The sequence below is a fragment of the Protopterus annectens genome, chromosome 2.part0 (assembly GCF_019279795.1).
Source record: "Protopterus annectens isolate FY-2018-M chromosome 2.part0, PAN1.0, whole genome shotgun sequence".
NCBI classification, from domain to species: Eukaryota; Metazoa; Chordata; order Ceratodontiformes; family Protopteridae; genus Protopterus; species Protopterus annectens.
In genome coordinates, this window is record NC_056728.1 from 6,913,631 (window position 1) to 6,934,521 (window position 20,891).

At 37.2% G+C, this 20,891-nt stretch overlaps 1 protein-coding gene across 1 annotated transcript in view; it reads left to right on the forward strand.

Annotated features, from left to right (window-relative positions):
• Window positions 1-9,894, forward strand: part of LOC122793690 (mitogen-activated protein kinase kinase kinase 10-like) — a 1,334,525-nt gene extending 1,324,631 nt beyond the window's left edge. Inside the window, exon 11 of the mRNA XM_044061910.1 lies at window positions 6,616-9,894. Within this exon, the coding sequence (XP_043917845.1) occupies window positions 6,616-7,277 (662 nt within the window). The 3' untranslated portion in view covers window positions 7,278-9,894. The remainder of the gene's footprint in view (window positions 1-6,615) is intronic.
• Window positions 9,895-20,891: the final 10,997 nt, after the last annotated feature.

Below are 20,891 nucleotides of genomic sequence, written 5' to 3' on the forward strand. Positions count from 1 at the left end.
AACAAAAGGAACATTCAGTGGCTATTCAAGTGAAGATGAAATAGATTAAGTGGTAGTTTTTGATGTGATCTCTCTGGCCATCTGCAAAGGCAGTTAGGTTCTGATTATGGCTAGTGTCTACTTTTCAAAGAATATTGTCCTTTTCTGTTGTTTTCGATGGACATCTGATGCCAGTTCATCAGTTAAAAAGTAAAAAATCTCCTTTGTCTAAGCTGAAAAACTAAGTGTAGCCTTTAGAACACCTCAAAGCATGAGTAACTGCCTTGAATTGTGCAGATTTTATTACACAGAAAACCAAAGATGGGAACAAGAAAAGCTTACTTTATTTTACAGCCACTCTCTCCATACAGCTTGGTAATAACTGTGGCTCTCTCTGATTCTATGCATATGAGTATGGATCCCATTAACCTCCTGTACACAAGCAGCAAGCTGATAGGGCCAGCTTCCTGAGATTCTTTCAGGTACACTAATAATGTCTAATGGCCTTCATATTAGCAATTGAGACCCTAAGCAACATGTAACTAGACAATATATTCTATTCTTGTCCGTGATAAACATGATCATTGCTTTATATCTCTGACACAATTGTTGTGGTTCAGTATTTCATATCAAGATTTATCACAAGGTACAGAAGACATTTTATTGTATGTTCTCAAAATTTTTTAATTGTAGTTTTACACAACTTTAACTGTTACCAGCAACATTCTACTGCTTAATCATCTTAGCAAAAATGTTTATTTTGTTCCATTGTGTGATATATCCATGGGTTTGCTTCTAACATTGCTTCTTGCTACTAAGGCTTGATTTCCGATGCTGATGCAGTTCAGTTCTTGCCATTAAGAAGTATTTTACTGCCATAACCACCCAGAATGCAGATAAAAAAAGGAGAGTTGAAGCTGAGACATGGACAAAAAGTTATAACAGATGTCACCACAGGCATTGTTGTGCTTCTCAATTCTTTCTTTTGTTGTGAGTCTAAAAGATGTGCCCTTACATTAAGACAAGAGGAGACATGTAACATGGGCACTGCATTACCCAATTCAAACATATTTACAAATAGAAACCCTAGTAGAAGTGGCAACAATAATAGCTATATGAAGAATTGCCACATTACATACATAAGGACAATGAAAATTCAAGAATGTCTGCTTTTCTGCTTTACCTAAATAGTAATACTGGCCAACATATTTACTCAGTAATGTCAACTATCAGACATATTTATTATCAAATTAGAACTACAGCTTTACCGATTTCTCAGGAAGATGGGGGCTGACTGATGGGTAGATCTTTGGGTGACTGTGGTGATGAAAGCCACCTTCTGGTTCTGTACCACATGAAACCATGAAAAATATAAAGACTGATATGGCCATACAAGCTTGTCTGAGTTCCAAGCAAACTAATATGCAACCAAGATTCTTCTGGCACTAAGAAGGTCATGAGATGTCAGACCAGATAAAGGCATCATATCCTACCAGCAATAAGATTTATGGGCAAGTATAACACATACTTTAAGTGGTTCTTCAGTGAAAGGTCACTGTGGTGCTGACCTAGACCTGTGAAAGATTTCCTTCAAAGATATCAGAGAGCCTGCTGGAAGACAGATACCAGAAGGTTCAACACAGTAAGCAGAATGCAACTTGAAACTTGAACAAGAGACTAATTTTTCAGCAGAAAGCCAAGGAGAAAAGCTCCAAGACAGTTACATACATTGCCAATACATACAGGTGAAAGAACTAAGAAAAGATCACAAACTATACAAAATATTTTTAACAAAACATGTAATGCTAAGATAGAATAGTGTGAAACTAATGAAAGTAGATGAGGCATAGTGAGGACTGTGTAGAGATGCAGGAAGAAAAGTAATATGCAAATAGTATAAGATAGGAAGATAGCTAAAGAGAGCGGCAGAAATGTAGAGGAGAGGGAAGGGAGTAGGAGCATACAAAAATCATTGTTTGTAGGAATTGAGTAAAATACTGTAGTAATAGTAGCTAGGGGGATAGTAGTAGAAATTAATCAAGCTGTAGAAAATACAGCTTTGAGAGGGGGAGTAACAGTCAGAAATAACAGACAGGAAGATAATTTATACTAGATCTGGAAGATAGGAAGATAAGATTATTTCATTGCAGAGGCGTAATCATGACTTTTGGTAGGTAGTTTTTAGTGCAGCTTGAAAGGAGCTGGAGTTAGTGATAGATCTGACCTGAGGAAGTAGTTTATTCCAGGCATTTGCAATGGAGTAGCTGTACAGTAGTTTGCCAGTATGTTTGTTGGGCATATGAACTTGTAGTAGGTTTTGTTGAGAGCTACGAAGAGCATTGTTGGGAGTGTAAGGCTGGATGAGAGTGGAGAGAGAGGGGCAAAAGGATGGATCATGTAAGACTGAATGAGCTATGAGGAGCTGGGGTAATAGAATTTGGTGGTGAAATTCCAACCAGTGTAGGTTTTTTAGGGCTACACATTGATGACTGTGGTAGGGTAGTTTAGATGCAAATCTTGCGATTTTGTTGTAGGTAAGTTCTAATTTAGTCAGCAGATTAGATTTGGAGGTTTGTGAGTATAGGGGTTCCATAGAGTAATGTGGGGGAGAAGGAAGGCTTGGGCAAGGGAGAGTCTGGAGGAATGAGTGAATTTTTTATGTCTGTATAGGAGTCCAAGTTTTTGATAAGTCCTTTTAATGCATTGTTGAGTGTGGAGATCAAATTTTAGGTGGTCATTGATAGTAATGCCAAGGAGTTTTGTATGAGGCTCAGTGGAGATTGGAATGTTCAAGGATGACAGAAAAGGTAGTTTTATCGTGTTGGAGAGTAGGGAGGGATAGGAGAAGTTTAGTTTTCTTAGGGTTCAGTACCAGTTGATTAGAACTAAGCCACCTTTCGACAGAGTGGAGGGAGTCTTGGGTGAGGTTATAGAGGTGAGTAATGTTAGAGGAGGAGATGATAGTTGAATCATCAGCATATTGAATAATAGTAGAGAGTGGGTAAGAAAGAGTGAAGGTCATTGATAAAGATATTGAAAAGTAGGGTCCAGTGAATGGAGCCTTGGGGGACCCCGGTTTGAACAGGAAAGAAGGGAGATAAGCTAGATTGCCATTTAACAGCCTGATATTGGTTAGACAGGTAGCTGGAGAACCAAGTTAGAAAGGTTTAGTGAAGCTAGTTTGAATAGGAGTATTCTGTGGGAAATGGTGTCAAAGGCTTTGGATAGGTTGAGAAACAAGCAGGAGACTAATTCATTAATATCACGAGATTTTGCAATGGCATTTATGAAGGATATAAGAGCAGTTGCAGTACTATATTTTGGGCTGAAGCAATGCTGGGAGGTGGTGAGAAGGTTTTCATGAAGTAAGTAATCAAGGAGCTGTTCGTGGATGCATTTTTCCAATATTTTTGACAGAGGGGATAGGGTAGCAATTGGTCTGAAATTTGAGGGATTGGTTGTGTTGCCCCCTTTGTGAAGTGGTATGACATAGAATTTTTTTTTCCAGATATTAGACGCAGTGTTTTCCTGAATGGATTTATTGATAAGTATGGAAATGGGGAAAGCAATAGAGTCGGCAGCTATTTTTAGGAATTGTGGGGGTAAATTATCAACTGATGGAGGACAAGTTTTAAGTTTATAGAGACGGGACTTTGATGTATATAGTGGATACAGGTTTGCAAGAAAAGATGGAAGAGGGAATGAAAATAGGTGGTGCAGGGTCACAGATATTGTCAGTTTTGGTCAGGGTGTGGATGGAGTCGGACGAAGGAATTAAGGAATGTGACAGTGTCTGTGGGAGAGCTGTTAAGGCAGGGGATGGGGGAAGATTGATATCCAGGATGCAATATGTTGTTTACAGATTGCTAGAATTTTGGGGGATTTGATTGAGGGTTAAGTGGTTGTTGGAAAAGTATTTTTTATCAAAGGTCACCTTTTTTTTATGGTTAAGTTACAGAGCTGTCTGTAGGTTTGAAGATTGGTGGAGGATTGGAATTTTTTCCATTTTTTTCCATGCACACACACTTTTATTTGTATGTGTCCTGGTGGCTTGTGTTAGCCAGGGGGGAAAATGAGTTTTGATCCTTTGTTTCCTAATGGGGACCAGGGAGTTAAGTGTTTCAAGGAAGATGTTAAAAGATAGGGTTGTTTCCTCAAGGGGTAGATGGAAGAGGAAGGACCAGTTGATGGACGAGAGCAGGTGGTTGAAAGTATCAGGTTTAAAACTGGAGAGTTTTCGACAGTGTCTGTAGAGCTGAAGTTTATGTAATTGGGGAGAATGTCTAGTAAAGCAGGTGGGATTGTGATCACTAAGGGTGTCTGGCAGGGTACAAGGGTTATAATAAAGACTGGGGCTGGATGTGAGGATCCAGTCAAGAGTGGAACCTAAGTTGGTGAGTCTATTAGTCCGAGTTGGGTTTGAGATTACCTGGGAAAAGCCAGCAAAATTAATGGAGGAGTTTGAGGAATCAGTGTCAAGAGCAATTCCATTCAATGTTTACATCACCCATAATAATGGTTTCATGAAAGATGTTTTGAGAGATCCAACAGAGAAAGTGTTCAAAGACAGGGATATTGTTTCCTGGGGGAATATAGTTAGATACAATAGCAAGCTTTTTAGGAAGAGTCCAGATGCACCTACCTATCTAGAAACTAGACAGTCTAAAAGAAATCCACTTTTGAGCCAGGTCTTGAGCTTCTGATTCAGCCAGCTTCTTCCTTTCAAACAATATGGATCATCTAGTCATCAGACAAACTGCGACTCTGAATACTGCCAATCTTTCAGTAAGGGGTGTGTCTTTAATCAGAAGTACTACTTTATTTTATTTGTCTGTTAAATTAGTAATCCCATCGGACAGATGTCCCTTTACAGGGGTGACCCAAAAGTATTGCCTGGTTAAGAGACTTGCACAGAGCTGCACAGTTTGCAAGCGGAAATTGAGAGATTCAAATCCAGAACTGCAGGTTAAAGCTCATTAATATCTACCCACTGACATAAGTGGCCAGAACAATACAGTAAAGATCCTTTCCTCTCAGTTTCCTGTCATGAGCATTTGTTTAATGAAAGCCCTGTATTTATTTATTTATTTATTTATTTATTGATTGATATTTGATCACCAGGAAAGTCCGACTAGGTAGAAGCCCATTTTCAATGGAGGCCCGGGGAGAAAAATTCCAAATTTTTGCAAAACATTTTAAGAACAATAATTTTACAATCTTCAAAAATAAAACAAAAACATCTGCAGTTTAAATAATTATAGCAAATTAAACATAATCTAAAAACATTGGTTAAAAATTGATACAAGGTATATGAAAATCATTTAATAGTTAGAGAAATTTTAGATAGTTTGTAGAGAAAGTAAAGGTAAGTTAGTCTAATGCAAATAGGAATTGCAATATGAAGTGAGGGAAAAAATTGATTATGGTATATTTAGAGAGAATTCAGGGAAGAGAATTAGATAGCAAGAAGGGAGATTAAGGAGGTATAAAGAATGAAAAGGTACTTGTTCACATTTAATGATATAGTTTATCCTGGTTTTGAGAAGGAGTAGAGCGAGATTTTAGATAGGAAGTCTTTCAGAGTGTTTTTGAAAGATGGGAGGAAGGGTATGAACCTGATGTGTACAAGTAAGGACTGTAAGTAAGGAGTTCTAGGCCTTAGCATCCTTGTATGAGTTCAGACAATGCCCAGCAGATTTGCTGGGTTTTTGGTCACTAGATTGCAATGACCGACTGGAAACATAATTGCGTAGAATGTCTTTAGTGCTGGACAGGCAGATGGATGCTGGATAATTTTATGGTGGTAAGTAGTTGTGTATATGTTGGTTGATGCAACAGTTGTAACTAATTTAGGTTTTTCAGTGCTATACTGTGGTGGGTTCTAAAAGAGGTATGCACTGAAAATTTAGAAACTTTGTTATAGCATTGTTCGGATTTTAATTTTTGTGAAGCATGGAGGTTAGTAAGGATGGGAGCACCATAAAGAAGAGTGGGGAGGAGATAAGTAGTGCCAAGTGTAATTTTAGTTGCGTCAATGAGAGTTTTTGGCTGTTTAAATCATCCCTAGTTTTGGATGAGTTTTTCTTGCGCTGTTTTATATATGCAGGTTGAACGTAAGATTATCATCTATAATCCTGTTTTTATCTTTATTTCTGTTTTCAAGATCTCTTTCTGTGTAGTCCAGTTTACAGGATTGTATATGTCAGTAATTCTCAGCTGTATGTATTGTATGTATTGTATGCATTGTGTGCAAGTGCAAGCGTCACTGTAAATGATGGAGCTTTTCTCTCCAGGCCTCATGTCCAGTCAGACTTCCCTGGTAAACGTAAAATAAATATTTAAGTTATTGTTGGGGTTGCAGCTGCATATAGTAACAGCTGAAGTTAAAGGTACTTTAGTCCATTAAAATCATTAGCTTTCTAGCTTTATGTGTATGGTGCAAATAGCTGTGCAGTAAAAAAAAAAAAAAAAAGATACATAAATAAAGTAATTTTTTTAAATATTATGACTTTTTTTTACCTAACTTGCACATTTTAATGACAGGGGTGCTGGTGCAGTTTACTGTGAATTTTGGTAGGGCTTGAATCTTATAACCTACCTTATTTCTGTAACTAATTATTTGTTTACTTCTTTCAGATACTGCTCTTTCATCACCTCCTCTTCTGCATATCGACAGGATAATACCTCCTCGTCCTCCAGATGTGCATCCTCGAAGTCCCAGACTTAGTCATGTTGGCTTAAATGTTATTCCAAGGCCAAGACCTTCACCCATTCGGAATCGGATAGACCCTTGGAGTTTTGTTTCTGCTGGCACTAAACCTGTTCAAACATTAAGATCACCCCAAGACACTCCTAACCTTCAGAAACCTGAGAATCTTTGGACAACCCAAAAAAGTCCAGAGTTGTCCAAGAATCCCTTTCTGAATACAAATCTGTTTTCAGTTTCTCCTTTTTCCAGTTCTGCATTCCCCACTGAGCCAGTACAGACTTCTAGTTCTGACACCATGGAGAATCAAGCTGCCATCTCACCTTTAACACCTTCGAACTTTGAACTTTCTCATCCTTTACATCAGAGAGATAACTTCACAAATGCACCATTCCCACCTGCTCCATCCCAGAATCTGAATTCACCTGGTAGTCGGAGCCCTTATAGATCTCCACGGACCTTGCATAAAAGCTCTCCTCATAATCCTGAATGTTATTTTACAGACTTTGATGAAGAGAAAAAAAATAAAAATGCATCAGCATCTGCTGTGTGGTGGCTTCCTGCACAGTCAGGGAGAGACTTCATCGACTAAAGGCACAAGTGAGAGCTCTCTCTGTTACAGCAAGGTGTTTTATGAGATACAGTGCAATAAATTCCAGTGGTTAATCACCTAAAGCCAGATTCCCAGAGATGTGCAAAAAAGAAAAGAAAAAAAGCTGATGTCACTTCACTGGAGAATCCTGTTCTAGCTGTTCTTTGGTAAAGACCACAGAAAATCTTCACAAGCTGGTGCAAAGCAGATGAGTTTGTGGCTATATTTGGATTGATCCTCTGATAAATTGCATTGTTTCATGTCAGAAAATGAGAAGTGGTTTCTGGCTGGTTATAATGGGCTTTTGTTGAAAGATTATATGGCCTGCAGATGTGAATTGTAACTAAAGTGTTTTTGCCTTAAAAAAAGAGCTGCTGGAATGATATATGGGTTGCCACTGCCATTTATGCCGGAGGTTGGCAAAGCAGTAGATCTTGCTGCTTCCTGTTTTTTCTCAGCCTTGTGTAAAGAATATTTACCCCTTAGTTTGTTGCAAGGCAACAAATGCCAAATACCTCATGAATTTGTTGTATAAATGAGTACCACCTGTGAATTAATTCTGTGAAGCAAACAAAGATTTCAGCAGCTGCTATGTATCCGTACATCACTGTCAATATTCGTGTAGGTTAGGTTCACTGGAAAAACAGGGGCATCACTTTTATTGTGGAGCTTTTGGGGTGTGCTGCAGTTTCTTCCTGTTTTGGGTATGCTTTTTCTAATGTTGTACATATTGCATATAGTTTTTTAAAGGTTTTAAATAAAAAGATAATGAATTTATTTTTGAGATATTTTAGTCCTCATGGGCTTTCTGTTGCACCAAACTCTTTTATAGAAAAAAAAGTGGTGATGTAACACTGGAAAATGTTTGTAATTGGCTTAACCTTGCACTAATGCCATTTTTAATTAATTTAATGTTCCTGTTGAGAAGAACTGACTGACAGGCACAGCAGAATATTGTTTTGTAATAAAGCAAGACCACTAAAAAAGTGAAAATTGTTCATTGCTAAAGTATGCAATTAAAAAATAAAAATGCAGTCAAATAATGAGTTGGAAAAAATATGAACATTGACATGTTACTCTCATTTATGGAGAACTCACTTGAGACACTAACTCCAGTAGAAAGTTTAACCCCCATCTCTGCCATATGCACACAAATAATGTAAATAATTTTTGAGAACTATTTCTAGCTGAAGCAGGTATATGTATGTGACCTTCACATGTGCTGCAATCCATCTTTGTCAAACATGTTCTGATGTGGTTTGGGACAGTCCAAGAATTTAATAAGTAACAGGACCTGTTGTTAGCTATAGCCACAATGCAGAATTCACTGTGATTCATGTCGGTGCATGTGGTGGGTTAGAATGCCAAAAATTTTAGACTGTACCTTCCTCCTCCAGCTAGTTAGTACAGGAGACTGTTGAAGTTTGACAGTTTGCTGTTTCTGAATGAGTTATTCTAGCTTATTGTGATAAGCATTCTCCAGATTTGGTGCTGTCTATTAGAAGAGAAAAGGTGTATTTTGAATTAGCATTGTTGTTACCCCTTGGCAGTTCCATTCACCAGTATTTAAGAATATTTTAATTACAAGCTGCTAACCCTTCCTTGCCTAGTTATAATGTGTGGTGCCAACCCAGGTTCTCAGAATAGGTGTGATTTAAGCAAAGGGCCTCCACTGTCTCAGGTTTCACTTTGTTTCTGCCGCTTCCTAAAACGTCTTTATTTCTGTTTCCAATGCTATTACCAATTATTTTAAAGCTTTGATATGATGATCACCACTTACACACACACTTGGTCTCCATGTCTGTTTTTTTTGTAATTCCATAAACTGTTGTTGAGTGTTGGTAGGTCTTGCCTGCAAGTTGTCAGAGACCCTTACACGTAATTCTGAAAATACTTATCTAGTCATGCCGATCATCTGCTATGAGAAGAATTAGAGTTGTCATTATACCTACAGAAGTACATGTTGTACACCTTTTACAGAGTGAAACATTTCTGTGAGGAAACTAAAAGGGTATGAAGTACCGTGTACATAAACACGTACAACTTTCCATAGTTCCTGAAAGGTTGGTGCAGTGAAGAGGCTTCTCTCGTAAATGAAAATGGGGCAGTATAGTATGAACACTTCCATACTTTGCAGTCTAGCAGCTTCCAAATGTTCTGGTGGTTATATGTAAGTGTTTTATGGTGTTTGTCAAACGTGTTAGATGTCATTACAATAACAAAACCACATTGCCTATGGGTAACGCTACTTTGAGATAAATTTTAAGAATGTCAAAAGCAGTCTTTCATCCCACTACATCTCTGGTGGTAGAGATGAAGAAAATTGTTAGGCTATAGTTAGCAAAAAATGGCATCCATTTTTTTTTCTGCTTACGTGTGTAAACAGCACATTATTTTGCCCTGGTTGCATTTTACAGTAATCCTGAAAACCATGCAGGTCACTGATGGAGTGATGTTACTACAAGGCTGTACTGAAAAGGTTAATGTGCAATACATGCTGCCTTTACTGCCCATCTTACCGATGGAATTTGTGTGGGTGAGATCAGAGTGATAATCTGAGCTATACTCCTTAAGTAATGGAATGTTGCTTTGATCTAAGTCTGGCAGATATGTCTCAGTAGTAAAGTCATCCTTTACAGGTTGTGTACTTTGTTTTATAAATATTTTTGAGTCATTTTGTTTTCCCACTTTTTTCTTGGAGTGTCCCCTGGATTACCTGTACTTCATATGTATTACCTCCCAGCTTTGCTGTTTCCTGTAACCTGTTGCATTTTCAGAGTAAAGAGGGTGGTCTTGTTTTTTAAGTACTTGGGTTGGGGGTACTAGATCATGACCACAAACTGAGATCTCTGGAAACTTCAGGCTCTACCTTCTTATCCTTTCCCTACATAGTGACACCTATGTGTAGTAATTCCCAACAAGAACCACATGCACATGCCCAGAGCAGCCACTGTTCCCAAATTAAATACTGCAGCCTACAGCTTCCCTGGGGCTGTGTATCCTCCATGATGACAAAACTGACATACAGGTAATGGGATTCCTGCTACTGCTCAGATCAGCTGTTAAACACAGGCTGATGTTAGAATACTCAGGAATTAAACCCCCTTTGGCAACAGTCTTGTTTGACCTGTTTTCCTTGGGGGGGGGGCCTGATCAATCTACACCCCGCCCCCATGTCTAGACATTTCAATCCCAGAAGTAAAGAAGTCCAACTTTTGCAAATTGCAAGACTTTTTTAAACTTGAAAGAGTTTTCATCCATTCAATATCATTTATGAAGCATGAATGAATCTGACATTCTGCAAAAATCTGCACAGTTGAGAGATGTGTGGCACTTTTTTTTTTTTTTTTTTTTTTTGGAGGGGAGTAGATAACTGTGTAGTTAAGCTACCTACAATAACCATTATCCTAGCAACTATATTCTGGTGGTTATCTGCCATTTGTATTGGTCAGATAGAGAACTGTCTGTTGCACACAGATTTTCCATGCTCTAATTGCAATTTCCATTGTGTCTGTTCTCAGTGATACTTTCTCCAGTTTCAGCCATTTACCTGTTCTTAACACAGGAAGATCTTCTGTCATACATCTAAACTAATGATCCTATTTTTATGCCTTGTAGTGAATTAAGCAGTCTACACTGATCCCTGCTCTGCCGTACCACTGTAACTCTCTACACACCACCACATCACCAGGTCTCATCCGTAGAAGGTACAAGAGCACCATATTTCCTAGATTGGAGATGGGCATCAACTCTTCAGCAACTGATGGTTATCTGTAGGAGTACTTTCTTGGTGAGGTTCATAGAGTACTGTGGGAAGTTCAACATGCAGCACTGATCAGTCAGTTTTTGTGATATTGTGTTTTCCCACATTTTCTCATGGTCATTTCAGGACCCCTCCACTTTAATATTGAACTGTTCAATCCTGTTTGGAGGATTCTTTTCACAGTCATTAGTTCAAGCCATTCCCAAAAAGAATTCAAGTATACTGTAGCATTTCGTGATAGTCATAAGTAGGATGAAGCAAAGGGGCAGCCACCCCTGGTACAAGGTTATAAGGGGTATGATCAGATAGTAAGTGCAGCACCGGGTTTAATTTCTATCCTGCCATTTCTGAATGTTGATACAGAAATGAATGGGGTGATACTGCTCCTGTTTCAGTGCTTCATGTGTGGTATACATTATAGCAAGCTGCTTGCATTTAGTGTCAGTTTCCATGTTTGAATTGCTCATCTTTATAACTGTCCCTTCAGAGCATCTTATGCGCACAATGTCTCAGCAAGTGGTTTCCAACAGTTTTGTAGTTTGAGGGGGTTTTTGGCTAGAAGAATAGTGTGCTCTGTCTGTAAAGTCCCCTTTGTCATTTTCTTTGTTAATGTAGCTTCAAAAAGTATAACACAGGACTGCATCCACATAACTTCTGTAGTTTACAGTACGTACTCACAAAATGTACAGTGCAAGTATCTTCTGGTGCTTGTCAGCAATAAATGTGAATTCCTTTTTCAGTTCCAATCTGTTGTGCATTTTTCTGTTTTCTATGCAAAAGAAATTTTTACTTTGACTTGGCAATATGTTTTGTTGCCATTTATAAAATGTGCTCTTATGCTGTATTTGTGGGCTAGTTTTATAAAAAATCCACATTTGTCTTTGAAACCAAAATAATTAAAAACTAAAAAGCTTCCATGTTATAATTTATGAAATTAAAATAATTGAAAACTAAAATGTTTTCAGAGTTATAATTTATTTTTCATAACATGTAAAACGTACTAATTTCTCTCAAATTCTTCACAAATGTTAGTGTTCTGTTTCATCTGTAGGGAAAACTATACTTTTCTACTCTGTGTCTCTCTCTTGCCTTGCAAAAGCACCTTTTGCAGACATTCTTTTTTGTCTATATTTATGAAGTTGCATCATAAAAGTATCCCTCTACTTTTGTAGTGAAAATATTGAAAACATTCCACATATGTTAAATTCATTTCGTAATAAAACTGCAGCCTTGAAATGCCTGTCACTTTTTTCAAAAAAAAAAAAAAAAATTCCCCAAACATATGTGGCTATTTTATTTTGACAACATGAATTCAAATGCTGCTGCTTAGAAGTATTTCAAAATTGTTTTAATTTTTTTACATCATAAAATGAGGCATGTCACCAGGCTTGAGAAATTGCGTTTCCTGTTGCACTTGAAAATGTTCGTTGATTCTATGCTACATTGAGAAATTACTACTTTGAAGATTTCAGGAAAAAAGCCTCCTGCCACATATATTATGCACTGTTTACTTAGTAAATGCAGACTCTTAAGTTTGTATTTTTTTTCTCTTAAAACTGTATAGCTATATCTTGTGTACATTTTGTGTGATATCTTCCAGTTGTAGATCCAGCCCAAACATAATGTTTTTGCATGTTAGAGTGGCAATTGTAGATTATTCTGTAGTGTTTTTCTCTGCTATTAATAATGCATTCACTCTCAAGTATTACCTTTCAGTCTAGACATACATTTTCATAAAAGATGGCCATGTTTTTGGATTTTAAATAACTTTTGAAAGGACCTACTGTGGTAAGCATGTATTTAGCATGTATTTAGTGTCAGTTTCCATGTTTGAATTGCTCATCTTTATAGCTGTCCATTCGGAGCATCTTATGCGCATAATGTCTCATTTATAGACAGTGGATAATGTTCTGCTTCACATTCTGAAAAGTTATTGTCTTCCTGCCACCAAAATATTGTGTAATTAAATACTGTGAGTGCAATTCAGAACTGCTGTTTCAATTCAACACTTGCTCTGTGCTCACACTTCTTCAGTTTGTTGGCTGCATATCTGTGCACAGTATTATAAACTGCATCCACTGCAGATTGGCATTCAGATTCAACTTGGATGCTTTTGATTTTAAATGTAAATTTCAGCTATCTTTATAGATGTGACAAACACATTTTTCATCTAACAGTGTGTAACACTGTAATAATACAAATATGGTACTTTGGTAGTCACTTCCTGAGAATCGTTCTTTAGTAAATGTTCTGTTATGTAGGAAAGTAATCATTTTTCCACATTTCTATTGTTCTTGCTTGCTTTGTCAGCTCAACATATTTTTATTTCACAGTTGTGTAGTATTTTTTGCAGTCTTTTGTGGTCACATGCCTGGCTGTTTTTTTTTTCTGTAAATGATGCTTATTTCTTTACTGCCCACTTCCATTCTTTCTCCTAGTACCTAAGCAGATTTCTTGCCAAAGCCATATTATTTTTGTGGGATACCACACTTCATGAAACTGTTTATTGGTCTGTTTATTTTAACACTGAGAGGAAGTTATGAGCTCCTAACTGTCTAGAATGCTGGTCTTTTAAGGTAGCTTAGTGAGTTTTCGAGGTTAATGGAAACATAACTTCACTGTATTTCCCTGCTTTGTATCCTTACATTCCATCATATTATTAAATATTGCACTGTCACAGCTAAAGAGTTTGCCATGTTCCACAGATTTTGCATCTAGAAGCAAAATGTATGAGTAGTCCCTAGTCAGTTTCCACTTCCTTGTTCTGTTGTGCAGTTGGTCCCTTGCTTCTCAACCTTCCACCACCCAAATGTGGAACACTCCCTCTCATAATGTGGAACAAATGGAACACTTGGTAACAGCTTACTAACAACTTCATCTAGGAAGCTCATAAGGTGGTTAAATGTGTTTTTATACCTAAAATAAGTTATTTTGATGAATTAATGTGATTCATTATTCCTTACTGTGGATATTAGTTAAAAAAATTTTAACACTAAATGTGTTGCAGACCCTTTCAATATGGAACAGAGAGGAACATGGACTTTAAGACTCTACATGAGGAATGTTCCTCATAAAGAGGTACATTTGAGAGGTATGCAAGCACAGGTACTAAATGAGCTAGCTACGGCTCTCAATCTGACAAGTACTTTGTTTGAGGGTGGAGCTTAAAGTAGGACATCAGAATGTCAAGTTTCTTGCCAAAATGTGATATTCCTTCCCTGTAATCCAAAACTAAACACGCCACATACAGAAAAGGCATAATTTAATAATTATTCGCATTTGTTTTATGTTTGGAATTATTTCTGTTGGCCTTTTTCTTCGATTGTCTCATCAACTATTACATCATGAAGGCTACTAAGAGTGGCAGAGTTATTAGATTAGGTCACTTATTCCAACTACAGAGCCATTAAGAAAACAATGGCTATTAAAGGTTGGCATTTCAGTGTGCCTTACCAGTCACAAATTGCCAACATAAGACCTCAGATAGTAATGGCCTGAAGTCTGAACAAAGGCAAGGCTTTTAAGCGTATTTTTCAGTTGCTAATGAACAAGAAAACACAAGTTATACTTATTGTCATTACAAATTAGTTGTCTTTCCCTTTAATCAAACAGTGAGTCCCTCAAAGAAAAAATATTTTCTTCTTACTTTTCTTATGATTAAGTAATTGATTTTCCATTTCTGTAAAAGTGCATGTTTCTTCTGGTGTTTTGTTACAGTATTTCTGCATTTCATACAGTGTTTTGATGAAACGAGCCAAGTGAGTGGAGAAGGAAGATTAACATTCAATACTAATTCTAGTTACAGTATTAAAACTATGAATCCACCACAAACCATCTCAGTCCAAATTGCACCTAATAATCACAGGGATCAGATTTCTCACTCTTAAACACTGAAGCAGAATTGTTACTTTGAAAAGAACAATTAATTCAGTTACATTTTCAAACTTGTCATTCAAACATCCCTTAAAGTTTTGTATTAGAGAGAGACACTAATAAAAATCAAAGGAGAGATAATTAAAAATGCGTATTGATGCTGACAGTCAAAAGCAGGCAGTCGCAGTACTGTTGTGAGCTAATAGGGTTGCCACCCCTCCATTTTTTTTTTCCGGACTATCCAGAAATCAGACCGATTCTCCAGTAGTCCAGAAAACACTGTATAAACTCCGGTATTATGTTTCAAAAAAGGAAACAGACTATCGGAGTTTGTAAACCGGCTGATTTACTATGCTTTTTTTAAAGAAAAGCATAATAAATCAGCCGAAAACAGGCAGCAGGAATGGAAAAAGGGGGTGTTCCTTGCCATGTGATGTTATCATGATGTCACAAAATGGGTGGAATATGGGCAGGAGATGGGTGGGGTGGGTGGGGTTACTGGTGATGCGAGAGGTGTGGCTTTACTCCGGTTTTAGCCACAACAAAAGGTGGCAACCCTATGAGATAATGAAACAGAATACCACAGTAAATGATCCTCTCATCCTAGGGATTTATGTCAGGGAGGCAAAGGCATTGGCTGTAAAAAAAAAAAAAAAAAAAAAAAAAATCATACATCATGGCAGCCCACTTTCAGGCCATTAGCCAGACAAATTAGAAAATAATAATGACCATGGATTTTGACACAGAGGCATTATTAATACGGAAAATTTCAAGATGTGCTAAAAAACATTTTTTTGGGGGGGCATTTTTAGTGCAGTTCTCTTTTAATAAAATCAATTTACATACATCTGGTTCTACTTCTAGAGTTATCTGTACATTTAAAGTTTAGAAACAGTTGCAGAGGCAGATTTACAGGAAGAACAGAATTTCATTCTTGTGTCTAGCCCCAGCAGCATGGTTAACATACGATTCCTTCATTATGGCAGTCTTTAACGATAACTGCTATTTGGTGCTAAATCCATGTAGAAACCTGTCATTGTGCCAATTAAACATGGCAGCTTCATTACACTACATTACTTTTCCTATACTCTTGGTCAACTATTTTGAGCCTCTTAAAAGTAAAGGCATCAATTTTAACTAACATTTATTTTACATTCATTACTATCATACATTGACATATCTTATGTGCAGTTGCTTTTAGCTGAGTGCAGAGATAAAATATGCACTGGAAATGCTCACAAACATTGTCTTGTTTGAACTTTCTCTTGATATCTGGAACCATGAACCCCCCCCCCCCCCCGAGTTTCATATGAGCTTATAGTATTGTCTTAAGAAGGCAGCTAAGTTATTTTCTTAAGAATATTGAAAGCCATAGAGATATGAATAGTTCAGGGCATTACTTCTTTCTTCCCATCAGTCTGAGTGGCCAGTGTTATTGAAAAATAAAGAAATGCAATCATGACCCGCAAAACTCTTATCCAGGTGATCACCTAGAATTACCTGTATTCTGGCTGAGTTGCATTTCTCGTGTGTTATTGAAATCAAAGAGCATACATCAAGGTGAAAGCCAAGCTGTAGAATATGCACAAGTAATTAAAGCTGACTTATGCAGTCTGCATACATTTTAATTTATTTTAGTCCATGTTAAAATTCTTCACTTCCAAGAGAATATTACTGAGCTGTACCTTGACAGTCTGTGATTGTTATACCAGCATCCATGTTTTTTTTTTTAGTCCATAGCTTATAAATGTGAGCAGATGGGCAAGGGATATGGCCTTTTATTTCAGCAAGGGTCTCTCGAATCTACATTTGTGAATCCCTGGCATACAGACATACTTCATTTTTTTTTTCTTTATAGAAACTGCTGGATGCTGTGACCTGCAATTTCATGCCTGGATGTAGTTTCTTTCTGTTAATTATTTCATATGTTCCTTTCATCTGCTTTTGCATACACAAAGTTGTGGTCAGTGTACACTGTTGTCTCTGGTGTTATTATTTTAGTATTATATACATTACTACAGTCTATCTTTCAGTTTTTGTCCTCTTTGACTCCGACTTCAGTAGAGCTGTTGCCTTTTATTCATTTAAATCTGAAATCCTTGCATCCGTTAGTATGACTTCTGAGACCACAGGTATTTTTTTTTTTTTATTTTAGCTTATGCTTTCAGATTCAGAGCTTTACTTTATGAACTGCCCCCTGGAATTTGGTGTTGCTCTTTATTTTATATTTTAATTTTTCCTGTATATTTTTTGAAAAATGTCCATGTGTGGTACTCTTCAGCATTCTTTTATTAAAGTTTGATTGCAAAGCTTTCCTTGCTCTGCTCATGACCATACAGTTTCACCATTAGAAATATAAGATCCTATCCATACAGGGTGTATCCACACTCAACTTGTGCCTTGACAACTGTCTGAAAAGATTCTTTCATCTTCATTTCAGCTTGCTTTGCATTGTGTTTTTTTTTTATATATATATAAAAGGTTTTGGCATTACTGACTACTTGGGAGAAATTATGACCTCCAGCATTTAGTATACAAAGCTTACATGATTTGGAGCTAGGAACTTTAGCAAAAGGGTAGGAGCAAATTATATAGGAAAAAATGGGAAATGTGGAATCAATACATACAGAGGAGGAACGAGGTTTAAAAGAAGGCAGGATTTGAATGAGCTATGTAATGGATGCCTAACTGACTAGATATGTTAAAAGTAATGTATAATGTTTGCAGCTACAGTTGTGTCGGTGTGGTTTGGAATGTATAATGTTTGCAACTAAGATTGTGTCGCTATGGTTTGTCTTCATTTATGCAAGTGTAACATGGCCAATGTCATACATAGTTTAATAAAGTTTTTTTTTAATTTAAAAAAAAAACTTTACATGATCATACTAATTATATTTGTGGACAAATCTTGCATTACAACCTAAGTGTCAACATATTCAGTGGCTGTAAATAGAAACAAAGTGTTAACCTTAGATATTCCATTAAAGAAATGACAGTAAGCAATGTTATTTTGTTTGTGGTCAGTCTACAGAAATACAAGGTCATTTTGTTGCTTGTGGTACTGATGCACAAAGTAGGTTTTCACCTTCCTGAACTTTACAGTTTAGACATCATGTTGTACAGATGTGCTTTTTTTTAGTTATACCACAAGAAGTTTATCTTACCAGTGAATTTAATGGTAATTTTGCTCCAGGGCATCTTGTAATATTTCTAAGTTATTTAGTTATTTCAGACCTATAGCTTTTAGGAATCAGTGTTTTGATTTAAAGTATTTTACTATACTGGAGGCCTCAAGATACTCTGCTTTCCTTCAGCAGTCTGTTCTCCATTTATTTTCCTTCAGTGTAGCGTGACAAAATATGAGTTTTACTTAAGTCATAGATGATTCCCCTTTAGCTGGAATGGGGATGCGATATAGTGCCCTCAAATGGATGCATGTAGATGTTGTCCTTTAGCTTGTTGTCCTGAACTAATAAGTAGTGTGGAATTAATGTCAGTGAATGTCATACCAGATGAAAGAGTGGGGATACTTGCTATGACAGTAATTGCTAAGGGAAAAGGGCTAACATAGCCTGCATTGTGTGATGCCTGACATTGATTTTCCATTTCATTTTTCTTTTCAAGACTAGAGTGGTTGATGTTAGAGTAACATTAAGTGAACAGATCTTGGTTAATGGTGAAGCAAGATTCGTTGGATAACATGTAATGTGACTTTTTTATTGCCCTCCTTTCTAGAGAAGCTTACTTTCAGAAGTTATGTTTCATTTTTCATGCCCTGCATATTTGTAGGCTAGAATTGTCATTAGTAAAAAGTGTCTGAAAAGTGTCAGAGGTTGCCAAGGGGTTGAAATTAGACCACTGTAATGGTGATGTCTTGTTTGAGTTGTGCCCAGTACCATCAGTGTTCCAACGGTGATATTAACTTGAACTCCATTCAGCATATAGATACTACAGGTTTCTAGAATACTGTTGCAATTCATTTTGCTAAGTGGGCTTTGTATGTCTCACTGGTAATGTCTGGTCACAGTGCCACTTGAAGTACAGTATACTGGTTACATATAAAAGTAGTAAACATTTTAATGAAAATAAAGGAAGCACAAAAAGTTATTAATGTTGTATGTTCAGATTTGTACACTTTCTTCTTGACTTTAGGAATGAACACTTTCACAGTCTAGTTCTAGCCAATATATTTGTATCCCCCTTTGTGTGTACAGCGGTGGTCATAATGCTAAAAACAGTTGTGCCATTATCATTTGGTCAGGAAACTGTAGGTCAGTAATGCAGCATTTGTATTCAGTTACTAACAGCAAAGAGCAACAACATTGTTCTGCTTTGTACACATGGAGTCCATAACTGTGATATTTTTAAAGTAATGTAAAATAATGTTGTACTGGACTTTATGTAAATATGATAATAGGCTGGACCTAAGAGTCTATATGAAGTGAAGTTTATTACTGTTGTTACTACTGGATAAACCTGTGTATGTTTAAAAAAAATAGTAAAATAAAATTTGCCAACCACACTGTTCTGTATTTGTGCATTTCTTCTGAACTACATCTGACAATGAGTGGATTTATTTATATAAATATGAAACACAACACCAGGAGTAGATTACCTCTCACTTTGAGGGGCCCTTTGCTGTAAATGTCACTTCTGAGTGTATCTTTTTTGTGCACCCACATTGTTGCCTTATGCACCAAATGGATCAGTTGGGAATATCTTTCTTGTGTCCTTAGACAATGCATATAATTCTTAAAATCTAAGTTCCCTTGTATGGGGGATGCACACCTCCTTTGACCCACAGCCATCATGCATGTATGTGAAGTGGTTAAGGGGTACTTACTGTAGTTCTTTCCAGCTACTTGTAGAGCTATGATCTTCATTCTTTAAAATGTTCCATTGATCTATGCCTAAAAAGCCTTAAGTTTTCAAGTTGGTAAATGTCCCAAATCTTGCATTAGGATGACTACAGCCACTGCCTTTTTTCTGATGTCTGTGTATGATATTGATAACAATGAAGTACCAATGAACTCCTGGGCTTGCTGATAGAGAAGCTGAAGGCTGTCATTTGTACCTAGGCTTCATAGTGATGGAAAGGGTCCCATGAAAACCTGCTGTTGAGCTTATCTAGAGATTCCAGCCCAGCACATTAACAGCAGAAGTTAAAAATGTTGGATCGCAAGTAAAAGCTCATGCATGGTTCTCTTTCAAAATATTATACATCTGCTCTGGCTCCTGACCGTGTGCATGTGGGATTATTTTCTGATGTGTACCCAAGGTCCTCATTCTCGTTTATGAATGGACAGAAGGTTGATCAAAGATCCCATCAAACAGTGTTAGTTTGAGTGAGACTTTGATTGTGGCATATTTTCCTCTTGCTTGTTAGAGCACATTGGACAGGCTAGAAATGGCATGGGAATTGTGGTGAGGGAGAAGCTTCAGAAACCAGTGAGGGATGTCATCAGAATTAGTGACAGACTTCTGGCAATCAGACTCAATCCTGATGACAGGGCAGTATTCATAATCTCAGCATATGCCCCACAGCAGGGTTGTGATGGTGAAGGAAATAATGCATTCAGACAGCAGTTGCAGGACCACCTAGATAAAGCAGGACAACAGGAATTGATGTTGATAATGGTGACCTGAACGCACATATCAGAACAGGCAGAACAAGATATGAGGACTGCCTGTGTCTGCATACTTGAGGGCAAGATGAATAAAGAAGGAAAGGCCATTCTAGACTTCTGTCTGGCAAATGGCTTGATGGTAGCCAACACATGGCTCAGAAAGATGGTCACAAGATAGCATACAGCAGTGGCCAACATGCAGCTAAGGTAAACTTCCTCTTAGTAAGGAAAGGGCACTGGGTTAGAATCAGCGATTGCAAAGTCATCCCTAGTGAAACAATCCATCCAAAGCATAAACCACTGGTTGCCATAATCATTTGCAAGCAGTGGTCAGAGAAGACTAAGCTCAAC